The 13589-nt window shown below is 41.3% G+C and overlaps 1 protein-coding gene across 2 annotated transcripts; it reads left to right on the top strand.

Moving 5' to 3' along the window:
• The first annotated feature begins 1631 nt into the window (after positions 1-1631).
• LOC106594764 (uncharacterized) lies at positions 1632-11773 on the top strand. Of its 2 annotated transcripts, none has more exons than XM_045713390.2 (4): positions 1632-2169; positions 2511-2608; positions 2744-2888; positions 10526-11773. In XM_045713390.2, the coding sequence occupies exons 1-4, from the start codon at positions 1890-1892 to the stop codon at positions 11236-11238; spliced, it is 1236 nt and encodes a 411-aa protein (XP_045569346.2). In that variant the 5' UTR covers positions 1632-1889; the 3' UTR covers positions 11239-11773. The 2 variants fall into 2 exon arrangements, with proteins under 2 accessions (XP_045569346.2, XP_082824925.1); XM_082968799.1 differs by lacking the exon at positions 10526-11773 and adding an exon at positions 4756-5487.
• The last annotated feature ends 1816 nt before the right edge of the window (positions 11774-13589 follow it).

The raw sequence follows: 13589 nt of genomic DNA, 5'->3' as shown, positions 1-13589 counted from the left end.
CACTATCATGTATCCTACCATGACTATATCCAACCAGACTCCATGTGTTTCCACTATCATGTATCCTACCATGACTATATCCAACCCAGCTCCATGTGTTTCCACTATCATGTATCCTACCATGACTATATCCAACCAGACTCCATGTGTTTCCACTATCATGTATCCTACCATGACTATATCCAACCAGACTCCATGTGTTTCCACTATCATGTATCCTACCATGACTATATCCAACCCAGCTCCATGTGTTACCACTATCATGTATCCTACATGGCTGAAGCTTTGATCCAGTGGAAGAATTATTGAGGAGCAGGGAGGTTAAAGGTCACTTCAGGATATCAATAAAGACCTATTAAATCTTTTTTTTTACCTAATTCTGTGTTTGTTTTTTTCTCTAATTCCGTTTTCTCCATTTAGTTTTTCCAGGTTTCTGTTTTTCTCTCTAAATCACACTGTTAATAGAAAAACAACAACATTTGATGTTCTAAGTCCACAATAATACTTAAACCACACCAGGAGACCACTTTTGAAGTCTGAGAAAAATCTAATACATTTTCATTTTTGTGTGTAGATACCCTTTAATTCAAGTGGCACCAGCAAGAGCCTTGCTTGGTTAGTGGTGTCTCTGTAGCACACATGTGATTGCAGAGTTTGCTGAACAAATCACAACTGGATTGATGCAAATAATCATGATATCATTCTGCCAGGTAGGCATAGACTACTTTGTAGCTAACATTTAATTGACAAACATTTTTGGGAAAGCTTTTCCATCAACCAGAAGATGGTTGTCATTAGCATCATCACTAATAGGGCTCCCGAGTGGCGCAGCAGTCTAAGGCATTGCATCTCAGTGCTAGAAGTGTCACTACAGACCCTGATTCGATCCTGGGCTGTATCACAACTGGCCGTGATTGGGAGTCCCATAGGGCAGCACAGCGTTGTCTGGGTTAGGGTTTGGCCGGGGTAGGCCGTCAATGTAAACACACTCAGACGGGCATTTCTGGTCTGTTTCCTCTTCAGAAAGTTGAAGGAAAATACTAATCACTTAGGTGAATTTAACAACGACTTGCAGGCAGTGGGTTCAGAATAACTATGAGAAAAAATGAATCCAAATTATACCACCACCCAAAAGGACACTTTAGAGACTAGAAGGGTAAAGGGGCATGTGCTCTACACAGGTAGAGTCCTATCTGTCCATGTTGCCTCTTGCAAAGTGGGCACTGCTTCATGTGGCAACACCAACACTCACCTAAATAGCCCATATGCCACTGGGTGAGAGAAGTTTTCATTGTTTTGGGGCAGCATTATGTGAGGTGTTATTATGTGTTGTTAGCGATGAGCCTTGGTCAATTTAGCTCGGAATATGCCACCCTAGTCAGTCTGTCACCTAATCCTGCCTAATGGGCAGGCCAGCCCTGGAGTAAAGTATTGGCTGTAAGAAGTAAGAGAAAACATAACATCTGGTTGTTTTTAAATGACTTCTTATGACATTGCTTGCCAGAATAAACATTATATTGGAGATTTTTTCCCCAATCTGCGTTACCCACTCCAGTCAGCAGATGGAGATGTGAGTCTTTCAGGTGATGCTTCTTGCGTGACGTATAATCTAGTGGACGGGACAGGAGGCTTCTTCAACAGCGACAAAAGGCTTCTGATTCAACCACCGCGGTGGTTTGCTAGCGAACATAAAACCTAAACATTGAAGCGCTTTAGACCAATCTTGTGTATATTACTCTTAGTGTTTTAAACATAATTATGTTTACCTATCTACTAGTTCATTTAAACGTAATTTGCTTGTTAAATTAGCAAATGTGTTAAATTGATACTGCGCTAGGCTAATCGCCCTGAGCATGAACACACTAAACTAGACGAATAAAGAAGCTCTTATGAAAGAAGAGATAGAAGCTTTCAGAATGAAAAAGGAGGAAGAGGAGACTATCACATTGAAAGAAGAAGAGGATGATATTACAGTGAAAGAGGAAGATGGGAAAGAGGTTGTTAGAGTGGAAAAAAGGGTAGAAGCTTTCAGAATCAAAAAGGAGGAAGATGCCGTAACATTGAAAGAAGAGAATGTAGTGAAAGAAGAGGAAGAACCTTTTGGAGTAAAAGAGGAAGAGGAGGCTATCTCAATAAAAGAGGAGGAGATTGAAGATCTGATTAACACCAGTGAGTACTGTCTTAAAAACGGGCACAAACTATGCAGTTGTTGAACTAATGTGGGGTTTTAAAGGGGCATTCTACTGAAGTTCTACACTTGAATATGTTGTTCAGGACTGTAGGAATATTTGAAGGGGCAATCTGCTATTGGTACATAGTTTTTAGATTTATTGAATTCTCCATGTGGTCTAAATTAAAGTGCACTTCATCTAATATAACAGGTTTTTAAAATTCAGTATTGGTACATAATTTCTACATAAAATATCAAAGGGAATCAAAAGGCACCAATTTCGTTGATTGCAATAGAAGATCATGAGTTTACCATCTGATTTATGTTCTCATTCACACAGGAGAGAGACGTGACTATCGTGGATCCTCTGGGGAGCCTCAACAACATCCTGATGCTGACGAGTCAGAGAAGAGTCTCTCCAGATTAGAACACCAGATGGTACAGCTTGGTCCGGTCTAGCATACAGCTTGCTCTATCTGGGTCTGGGCTGGGTTTCTGTAAAGCACTTAATGACAACAGTGACATCAGCATCCATAATGATATGTGTCTGTGTCCCCTCTTTATGGTTACCAGGAGAATGTTAGCCTGCCCCCTTCCACCTTACTGCTGGGTATGAAGAGGTTGTCTGTGCTGCTGGTGGACTGCAGGAAAACAACGGGGCTGAGTGGAACTGTGAGAGGAGGAGAAGAGAAGAAAGGATCAGATTTGACTCATCAAAGTAAGTGCTGTAGTTTAGTTTGAAGAAATGAAATAGTGGTGGTGGCTGTTCCCAGTTGGGCTGTCCCCAACTAATACAAATACAGCTTTGCAGACTCTTGGCATTCTCTCAACCAGCTTCACCTGAAATGCTTTTCCAACAGTCTTCAAACCAAACCTTATTTGCCACATGCGCTGAATACAACAAGTGTTGACTTTACCGTGAAATGCTTACTTACAAGCCTTTAACCAACAGTGCAGTTAAATATAAATTGTCCAGTGGGGATTTTTATGAATTGTTCAGCAGTCTAATGGCTTGGGGTGGAAGCTGTTGAGGAGCCTTTTGGTCCTAGACTTGGCGCTCTGGTACCGCTTGCCTTGGGGTAGCAGAGAAAACAGTCTATAACTTGGGTGACTGGAGTCTCTGACAATTTTAGGATTTCCCACATATGCTGGGCGCTTGTTGGGTGCTTTTCCTTCACTCTGCCGTCCAACTCATCCAAAACCATCTCAACTGGGCTTAGGTCGGTTGATTTGTGGAGGCCAGGTCATCTGATGCAGCACTCCATCACTCTCCTTCTTGGTCAAATAGCCCTTACACAGCCTGGAGGTGTGTTGGTTCATTGTCCTGTTGAAAAACAAATGATATTCCCACTAAGCGCAAACCAGACGTGATGGTGTATCGCTGCTGAATGCTTTAGGAGCCATGCTGTTTATGTGCGGCTTGAATTCTAAATAAATAAATAAAAATGTCACCAGAAAAGCACCCCCAAACCATCACACCTCTTCCTCCATGATTCACGGTGGGAACCACACATGCGGAGATCATCCGTTCACCTACTCTGCGTCTCACAAAGACACGGCGGTTGGAACCAAAAATCTCAAATTTGGACTCATCAGACCAAAGGACAAATTTCCAGCTGTCTAATGTCCATTGCTCGTGTTTCTTGGCCCAAGCAAGTCTCTCTTTCTTATTGGTGTCCTTTTGTAGTGGTTTGTTTGCAGCAATTCAACCATGAAGGCCGGATTCACGCGGTCTCCTCTGAACAGTTGATGTTGAGATGTGTCTGTTACTGGAATTCTGTGAAGCATTTATTTGGGCTGCAATCTGAGGTGCCGTTAACTCTAATGAACTTGTCCTCTGCAACAGGGATAACTGGGTCTTCCTTTCCTGTGGCGGTCCTCATGTGAGCCAGTTTCATCATAGCGCTTGAAGTTTTTGTGACTGAAGTTCTTGAGATTTTCTGGATTGCTTGACCTTCATGTCTTCAACTAATGATGGACTGTTGTTTCTCTTTGCTTATTTGTGCTGTTCTTGCCATTATATGGACTTGGTCTTTTGCCAAATATCTTCTGTATACCAACTCTACCTTGTAACTGATTGGCTCAAATGCATTAAGAAGGAAAGAAATTACACCAATTAACTTTTAACAAGGCACACCTGTTAATTGAAAAGCATTCCAGGTGACTACCTCATGAAGCAGGTTGAGAGAATGCCAAGAGTGTGCAAAGCTGTCATCAAGGCAAAGGGTAGCTACTTTGAAGAATCTCAAATATAAAATATATTTTGATTTGTTTAACACTTTTTTGATACCTACATTGTGTTATTTCATAGTATGTGTTATTTCATAGTTGATGTCTTCACACCTGTTGATTGAAATGCATTCCAGGGGAAAATAACAGATAGGGCTGCCATGCTTCTAGCTCTTAGGAAACTTTGCACTATTTATTTTTTATGTGTTATTTCTTACATTATTTGGCCAGAATTTTTGGGGTGTTGTTACATACAGCCGGGATGAACTTTTGGATATCAGAGCGGCGGTAACTCACCAGTATTATGACCAGGAATTCGACTTTCCTGACTCGGATCCTTTGTTCGAACCCCCCAGGGCAATTGAACTGATTCCAGAGGCTGTCCCAAAAAAAGGCCGGCGGAAAAGAGGTTCTCAGAGTGGGCTTCTAGTCCGACTCAGGAGGCATGCACACCACCCACTGCTTCCGAGTGAACATCGCAAATGTTCAGTCTCTGGATAATAAAGTTGACGAGCTCAGGGTGAGGATTTCCTTCCAGAGAGACATTGGGGATTATAGCATAATCTGTTTCACGGAAACATGGCTCTCTCGGGATATACTGTCTTAGTCTGTACAGCCAGTTAGGTTCTCAGTTCATCACACAGACCGGAATAAATATCTCTCCAGGATGAAGGGCGGCATTGTATGTTTGATGATTAACTACGCATGGTGTGATTGTGATAATATACAGGAACTCAAGTCCTTTTGTTCACTCGACCTAGAATACCTCAATCAAATGCTGACCGTATTACCTCCCAAGAGAATTCTCTTCAGTTGTAGTCACAGCCCTGTATATTCCCCCTCAAGCCGATACCACAACGCTCCTCAAAGTACTTCACTGGACTTTATGCAAACTGGAAACCACATTTATTGTAGCTGGAGATTTTAACAATGCAAATTTGAGAAAAATGCTACCAAAGTTCTATCAACACATTGACTGTAGTACTTGCGCTGCTTAACCTCTTACATCTAGATGTTCCGCTAGCGGAACACCGCTCCAATATCCAATGATAGGGCGTGGCGCGAATTACAAATTCCTCAAAAATCCCAAAACTTCAATTTTTCAAACATATGACTATTTTACACCATTTTAAAGACAAGACTCTCCTTTATCTAACCACATTGTCCGATTTCAAAAAGGCTTTACAACGAAAGCAAAACATTAGATTATGTCAGGAGAGTACCCAGCCAGAAATAATCACACACCCATTTTTCAAGCTAGCATATAATGTCACAAAAACCAAAACCACAGCTAAATGCAGCACTAACCTTTGATGATCTTCATCAGATGACACTCCTAGGACATTATGTTATACAATACATGCCTGTTTTGTTCAATCAAGTTCATATTTATATCAAAAACCAGCTTTTTACATTAGCATGTGACGTTCAGAACTAGCATACCCACCGAACATTTCCGGTGAATTTACTAAATTACTCACGATAAACGTTCACAAAAAACATAACAATTATTTTAAGAATTATAGATACAGAACTCCTTTATGCAATCGCGGTGTCAGATTTTAAAATAGCTTTTCCGTGAAAGCACATTTTGCAATATTCTGAGTAGATAGCCCGGCCATCGCAGGCTAGCTATTTTGACACCCACCATGTTTGGCACTCACCAAACTCAGATTTACTATAAGAAAAATTGGATTACCTTTGCTGTTCTTCGTCAGAATGCACTCCCAGGACTTCTACTTCCACACCAATGTTGTTTTTGTTCCAAATAATCCATAGTTATATCCAAATAGCGGTGTTTTGTTCTTGCTTTCAAGACACTATCCGAAGGGTGATGCGCCGGTGCGTATCGTGACAAAAAAATTCAAAATATTCCATTACCGTACTTCGAAGCATGTCAAACGCTGTTTAAAATATATTTTTATGTGATTTTTTTCTCGTAAAATAGCCATAATATTCCGACCGGGAGACGTCGTTTTCGTTCAAAGACTGAAAATGTAAAATGGACTCTTCACGTGCACGCGCGCACCTTTTTCATTGTTCTCAGATCGACCACTATCCAAATGCGCTACTGTTTTTCAGCCAGGGACTGCAGAGTCATCATTCCCCGTTCTGGCGCCTTCTGAGAGCCTATGGGAGCCTTAGAAAATGTCACGTTACAGCAGAGATCCTCTATTTTCCATAAAGAGTCTATCGCAGGCCAAGAAATGGTCAGAGTGGGCACTTCCTGTATGCAATCTTCTCAGGTTTTGGCCTGCCATATGAGTTCTGTTATACTCAGACACCATTCAAACAGTTTTAGAAACTTTAGGGTGTTTTCTATCCAAATCAAACAATTATATGCATATTCTAGTTTCTGGACAGGAGTAATAACCACATTAAATCGGGTACGTTTTTTTATCCGGCAGTGAAAATACTGCCCCCTATCCTAAACAGGTTAAACACTCACTCCTAACGTCACTCCCAACTTCCGTGATGCCTACAAAGTCCTCCCCCGCCCTGCAAATCCGATCACGACTCCATTTTGCTCCTCCCTTCCTATAGGCAGAAACTCAAACGGGAAGTACCCATGCTAAGGACTATTCAACGCTGGTCTGACCAATCAGAATCCATACTTCAAGATTGTTTTGTTCACGCGGACTGGGATATGTTCCGACAATAACATAAACTCAGTCACCGAATCAATGTATTTGTCTATCAGGAAGTGTATAGGAGATGTACCCACTGTGACTATTAAAACCTACCCTAACCAGAAACCATGGATAGATGGCAGCATTTGCGCTAAACTGAAAGCGCAGACCATCACATTTAACCATGGCAAGGTGACTGGGAATATGGCAGAAAACAAACAGTGTAGTTATTCCCTCCGTAAGGCAATCAAACAGGCAAAAGGTCAGTATAGAAACAAAGTGGAGTCGCAATTCAACGGCTCAGACACAAGACGTATGTGGCAGAGTCTACAGACAATCATGGACTACAAAGGGAAAACCAGCCACGTTGCGGACACCGACGTCTTGCTTCTGGACAAGCTAAACACCTTCGCCCGCTATGTAGATGGCACAGTGCCACCGACGCGGCCCGCTACCAAGGACTGTGGGCTCTCCTTCTCCATGGCCGACATGAGTAAGACATTTAAGCGTGTTAACCCTTGCAAAACCGCCGGCCCAGACGGCGTCCCAAGCCGCATACGCAGACCAGCTGGCTGAAGTGTTTATGAATATATTCAATCTCTCCCTATCCCAGTCTGTTGTCCCCACATGCTTCAATATGTCCACCATTGTTCCCGTACCCAAGAAAGCAAAAGTAACTATCGTCCTGTAGCGTTCTGTCATCATGAAGTGCTTTGAGAGACTAGTCAAGGTTCACATCACCTCTACCTTACCAGACACCCTACAGCCACTTCAATTTACTTACCACCCAAATAGATCCACAGATGATGCAATCGCCATCCCACTGCACTATCCCATCTGGACAAGAGGAATACCTATGTAAGAATGTAGCTGTAGCTCAGCATTCAACACCATAGTACCCTCCGCCCCCAGGTGGTGAAGGTAGGAAACATCACCTCCACTCCGCTGACCCTCAACACTGGGGCCCCACAAGGATGCTTTCTCAGCCCCCTCCTGTACTCCCTGTTCACCCATGACTGCGTAGTCACGCATGCCTCCAACTCAATCATCAAGTTTGCAGACGACACAACAGTAGTGGGCTTGATTACCAACAATGACGAGACAGCCTACAGGGAGGAGCTGAGGGACCTGGGAGTGTGGTGCCAGGAAATTAACCTCACACCCAACGTTAACAAAACAAAGGAGCTGATCGTGGACTTCAGGAAACAGTAGAGGGAGCACACCCCTATCCACATCGATGAGACCACAGTGGAGAAGGTGTAAAGCTTCAAGTTCCTCAGCATACACATCACTGACAAACTGAAATGGTCCACCCACACAGACAGTGTGGTGAAGAAGGCACAACAGCACCTTAAACCCTCACAAATCTTTACAGATGCACAATTGAGAGCATCCTGTAAGGCTGTATCACCGCCTGCTACGGCAACTGCACCGCCCGCAACCGTAGGGCTAGCCAGAGGGTGATGCGGTCTGCCCAACGCATCACGGAAGGGAAACTACCTGCCCTCCAGGACACCTACAGCACCCAATGTCACAGGAAGGCCAAAAAGATCATCAAAGACAACCACCCGAGCAACTGCCTGTTCACCCCGCTTTAATCCAGAAGGCGAGGTCAGTACAGGTGCATCAAAGCTAGGACCGAGAGACTGAAAAACAGCTTCTATCTCAAGACCATCAGACTGTTAAATAGCCATCACTACCATCTTAGTGGCTGCTGCCCTATATACATAGACTTGAAATCACTGGCTACTTTAATAATGGAACACTAGTCACTTGAATAATGTTAACATATTTTGCATTACTCATCTCATATGTATATACTGTATTCTATTATATTGTATCTTAGTCTATGCCGCTCTGACATTGCCCATCCAAATATTTATATATTATTAATTCCATTCCTTTACTTTAGATTTGTGTGCATTGTTGTGAAATTGTTAGATATTACTTGTTAATCATTACTGCACTGTTGGAGCTAGAGAAACAAGCATTTCGCTACACCCGCAATAACATCTGCTAAACAAGTGTATGTGACAAATTAACATTTGATTTGATTTTACCTCATGAAGCTGGTTGAGAGAATGCCAAGAGTGTGCAAAGCTGTCATAAAGGCAAAGGGTGGCTACTTTGAAGAATCTCAAATATAAAATATATAGTTGGTTATACTTTTTTGGTTACTACATGATTCCATGTGTTATTTCATAGTTTTGATGTCTTTGTAGAACAATAATGTAGAAAATAGTAAAAATGAAGAAAAACCTTGGAATGAGTAGGTGTGTCCAAACTTTTGTCTGGTACTATGTACTGAACAAAAGTATAAACGTAACATATACCATTTTCAACGAGTTACAGTTCATATAAGGAAATAAATTAATTTGGCCCTAATCTATGGGCTTCACATTACTGGGCAGGGGTGCAGCCATTGTTGTGAATGGGAGGTCATAAGCCCACTGACTTGGAAGACAGGCCTACCCGCTGGGGAGCCAAGCCCAGCCTAGACAATGAAGCTGTCCGGGTGGCAGGTCTAAGACAATGTGGAGGTCCAGGACTGGCGTGGTTATACGTGGTCTGCGGTTGTGAAGCCGGTTGTATGCCAAATTCTCTATACTGAATTGAATGTTAATTTCTCTACCATAAGCTGCCTAAGCTTATGGTAGAGAAATAAACATTAAATTCTCTGGCAACCACTCCAGTGGATATTCCTGCAGTCAGCATGCCAAATGCACTCTCCCTTTGAGACGTCTGTGGCATTGTGTTGTGTGACAAAACTTTTTAGAGTGGCCTTTTATTGGCCCCAGCGCAAGGTGCACCTGTGTAATGGTCAGGATGTTTAATCAGGTTCTTGAAATGCCACACCTGTCAGGTGAATGGATTATCTTGGCAAAGGAGAAATGTTAACTAACAGGGATGTAAACAAATTTGTGTACCAAATTTGAGATAAATAAGCTTTCATGCATGTGGAACAATTCGGGGATATTTTATTTCAGGTCATAAAATATTTATATTTTTAATCTTCCCAAAATATTTCACATTCTTTTTTACTTTACTCAAAATATCATGACATTAATGATAGTACTTTAAAAAAAAAAAAATTGTTAACTCCCCCATATTTTAGGTTTAAGGAAGTGTGTAGGTCACATCTGTATCATACAGCTTTGAAGGTTATATATTTAGAACCACCTGCTTGATATGAATCCAGTGATGTCTGTGTCTTGAGTGTCATAGAACTGTCTAGTGTTTTGTGTTCTGACTTAAAAAAAAAGAAATAAAAACAAGTAATAAAAACAAGTAATGTAAACATATCAGTAATTACCAGGAAGCTTTACAACTTAATTTGTTTTAAAATCACACCAAGATTGTTTTAAATTATGAAATGTTTGAAAACTGGCCTCAGGTTATTGAGGGATCTAATTTAGATTAAACCTCGTAGCAAGGCAGTTTTATCATGTGGAGATTTCATTCAGGTCTCTCTTTAAATAAACTCTGTCTTTGGCAGGAGGAAAACCAAACTTGGAACCGGAGATGTCCAAACCAGCAAGACGACACCTCTGCTCCCAGATTGGAAAGAGTTTTACCAAATTAGGAAGCCTGAAAAGACATGAGAGGACACAAACAGGAGAGAAGCCATACAATTGCGCACAGTGTGGAAAGAGTTTTAACCAGTTAGGAAAGCTGAAAGTTCATGAGCGAATACACACAGGGGAGAAGCTTTTTCATTGCACCCAGTGTGGAAAGAGTTTTAACAAGTTAGGAAACATGAAATCTCACGAGCGAATACACACAGGGGAGAAGCCTTACCACTGCTCCCAGTGTGGAACTAGGTTTACCAAGTTAGGAAGCTTGAAAAGACATCAGAGGACACACACAGGGTCGAAGCCACACCATTGCGCCCAGTGTGGAAAGAGTTTTAACCAGTTAGGAAACATGAAATCTCATGAGCGAATACACACAGGGGAGAAGCCTTTCCATTGTTCTCAGTGTGGAAAGAGCTTTAGCCAGTTAGGAAGCCTGAAAGCTCATGGGCGAATCCACACAGGGGAGAAACCTTACCACTGTTCCCAGTGTGGAAAGCGTTTTAACCGGTTAGGAAAGCTGAAAGAACACATGAGACTGCACACAGGGGAGAAGCCTTACAAATGCTCAGACTGTGGGAAGACATATTACTCATCACAGTCACTAAAAAGTCATGTTAAAATCCACACAGGATAGAATAATTACTTCTCCTAGTGTGTAAATTGATATTTCACATCACATTGACTTAAAATTTATCAGAGAACATACACAGTGCTCCAATTTTCTTGTATTGTTGACTGAGAATGTTTTTACCATATGAAATTGAATGGTACAAAGAATACTCAAACATGTGTATGTTTTTATTAGAAAACATTAAGTCAATATGGAGTATTTCAGTTTGAATATAGAGTAGGTCAGATTCCATGTGTTTAAATGGTCCTTCTTTAAACTCAATGTGTGTGTTTATCTGCATGTGTCATTCCTCCAGCACTACAGATAATCAAGTGATATTTGGATGTGATGCATTTGCTCCATTGTTTACATTTGCATTGCTGGCCCACTGATGATTTAATGAGATGAAAATGTTCACTGACTCGCCCACAGATTGTTGTTTCATCATTGTCTAAATGAAGAGTTCCACTTTCCTCTGGGCATTTACAAGCCTCACACTGTTTGAATAAATGTTTCCTCGTGATTTCAACAAAATAAATCCATGTCATGATGTAGAGAACTGAATGGATTTGTAAAAAAACATCAACATAAGGTGCTTTTTTTTATTCACTAAACTTGCAACGTAAATCAAGTGAAAGATGACATTTTGTGTAGATTTCATGTTGAATTCACTTTAGTTGAGGACTCAAAGAAATGTAAATAGAAACTAGATGTTGAACTGACGTCTGTGCCCGGTGGGCTGGTTTGAATAAGCGGCAGGTGTTGGATCAATATCCACCTTAGTAGCTAAGTATCCCTTGCAATTTGCCACAGATTTTCATGAAGATATTCTAAAATCTGCATAAAACAATATACGCATTTTCCCACCAGAAATGTTTGCATCAAACAGACTTATTGCGGATAATAGGCTTTGCGTGACAAATACATAGCTTTTGATGTTAAATTCCAAATGAAAAATACAAGTTAAATGGGTTTCCATCGCATTTTCAACTCTACTGATGGTTTTAAAAACTGTTGCGTGAAATAGAAAACGTGCTCTTGTCCCGTGTACTGAAGCCAACATCTCACATATACAGTCCTGGAAGGCTACCTACATGATGAGATTATTATGGATAAGAACAATATTATTTTCTTTGTCAAATGGCAGCCAAGCATCGATCATCATGTCACCAGACCCTCAAAATGTATTGGAAGGAAGCAGCAAGCTCATCACGTGCAGTTTCACCACCCTGTGAAGTTCATAACTTATTTCATCTGTAGCCTAATAAACTACATGGGTTCCCAAGTCGTAGTGGGAGGACCACACAACATATCATCATGTGACTCCAAGTTAACTAAGATATGATGGTTATTATTGTCACGACTTCTGCCGAAGTCGATACCTCTCCTTGTTCGGGCGGTGTTCTGCGGTCGACGTCGCCGGTCTTCTAGCCATTTTTCCATTTGTTTTGTCTTGTTTTCCCACACACCTGGATCTCATTTCCCTCATTATGTGTTGTGTATTTAACTTCTTATGGATGGTGGCAGTATTGAGTAGCTTGGATGACTGACGTGCCCAGAGTAAACTGCCTGCTACTCATGCCCAGAAACTAAGATATGAATATTATTAGTAGATGTGGATAGAAAACACGCTGAAGTTTCTAAAACTGTTTGAATGATGTCTGTGAGTATAACAGAACTCATATTGCAGGAAAAAACCTTGAGATGAAATCCAAACAGGAAGTGGTTTGTAGTTTTTCAAGTGATTGCCTATCCAAACAACAGTGTCTGTGGGGTCATTTTGCACTTCCTAAGGCTTCCACTAGATGTCAACAGTCTTTAGACCCTTGTTTGAGGCTTCGACTGTGAAGTGGGGATGAATAAGAGCTCCTGGAGTCAGATGACTGCCAGCAGGGCATGAGCCTCAGCCATGCGCGCTCACTTGAGAGGTAGCTCAGCTCCATTGCATTTCTGAAGACAAAGGATTTTTCCGGTTGAAACTTTATTGCAGATTTACGATAAAAACATCCTAAAGATTGATTCTATACATCGTTTGACATGTTTCTACGAACTGTAATGGGATTTTTTGAGTTTTCGTCTGACCTGCGCGTCGTGAATTTGGATTTGTGAACTGAAGGCGCAAACAAAAAGGAGGTATTTGGACATAAAGGATGGACTTTATCGAACAAAACAAACATTTATTGTTGAACTAGGATTCCTGGGAGTGCATTCTGATGAAGATCATCAAAGGTAAGTGAATATTTATAATGCTATTTCTGACTTGTTGACTCCAACATGGCGGATATATTGTATGGCATGTTTTTGTGTCTGAGCGCCGTACTCAGATTATTGCATGGTGTGCTTTTTCGGTAAAGCTTTTTTGAAATCTGACACAG

Source organism: Salmo salar, chromosome 02, assembly GCF_965601325.2.
Source record: "Salmo salar chromosome 02, fSalSal1, whole genome shotgun sequence".
Classification (NCBI taxonomy): Eukaryota; Metazoa; Chordata; class Actinopteri; order Salmoniformes; family Salmonidae; genus Salmo; species Salmo salar.
The sequence above is the reverse complement of the archived record's forward strand: the minus strand, read 5'-3'. Positions and strand labels throughout refer to the sequence as shown.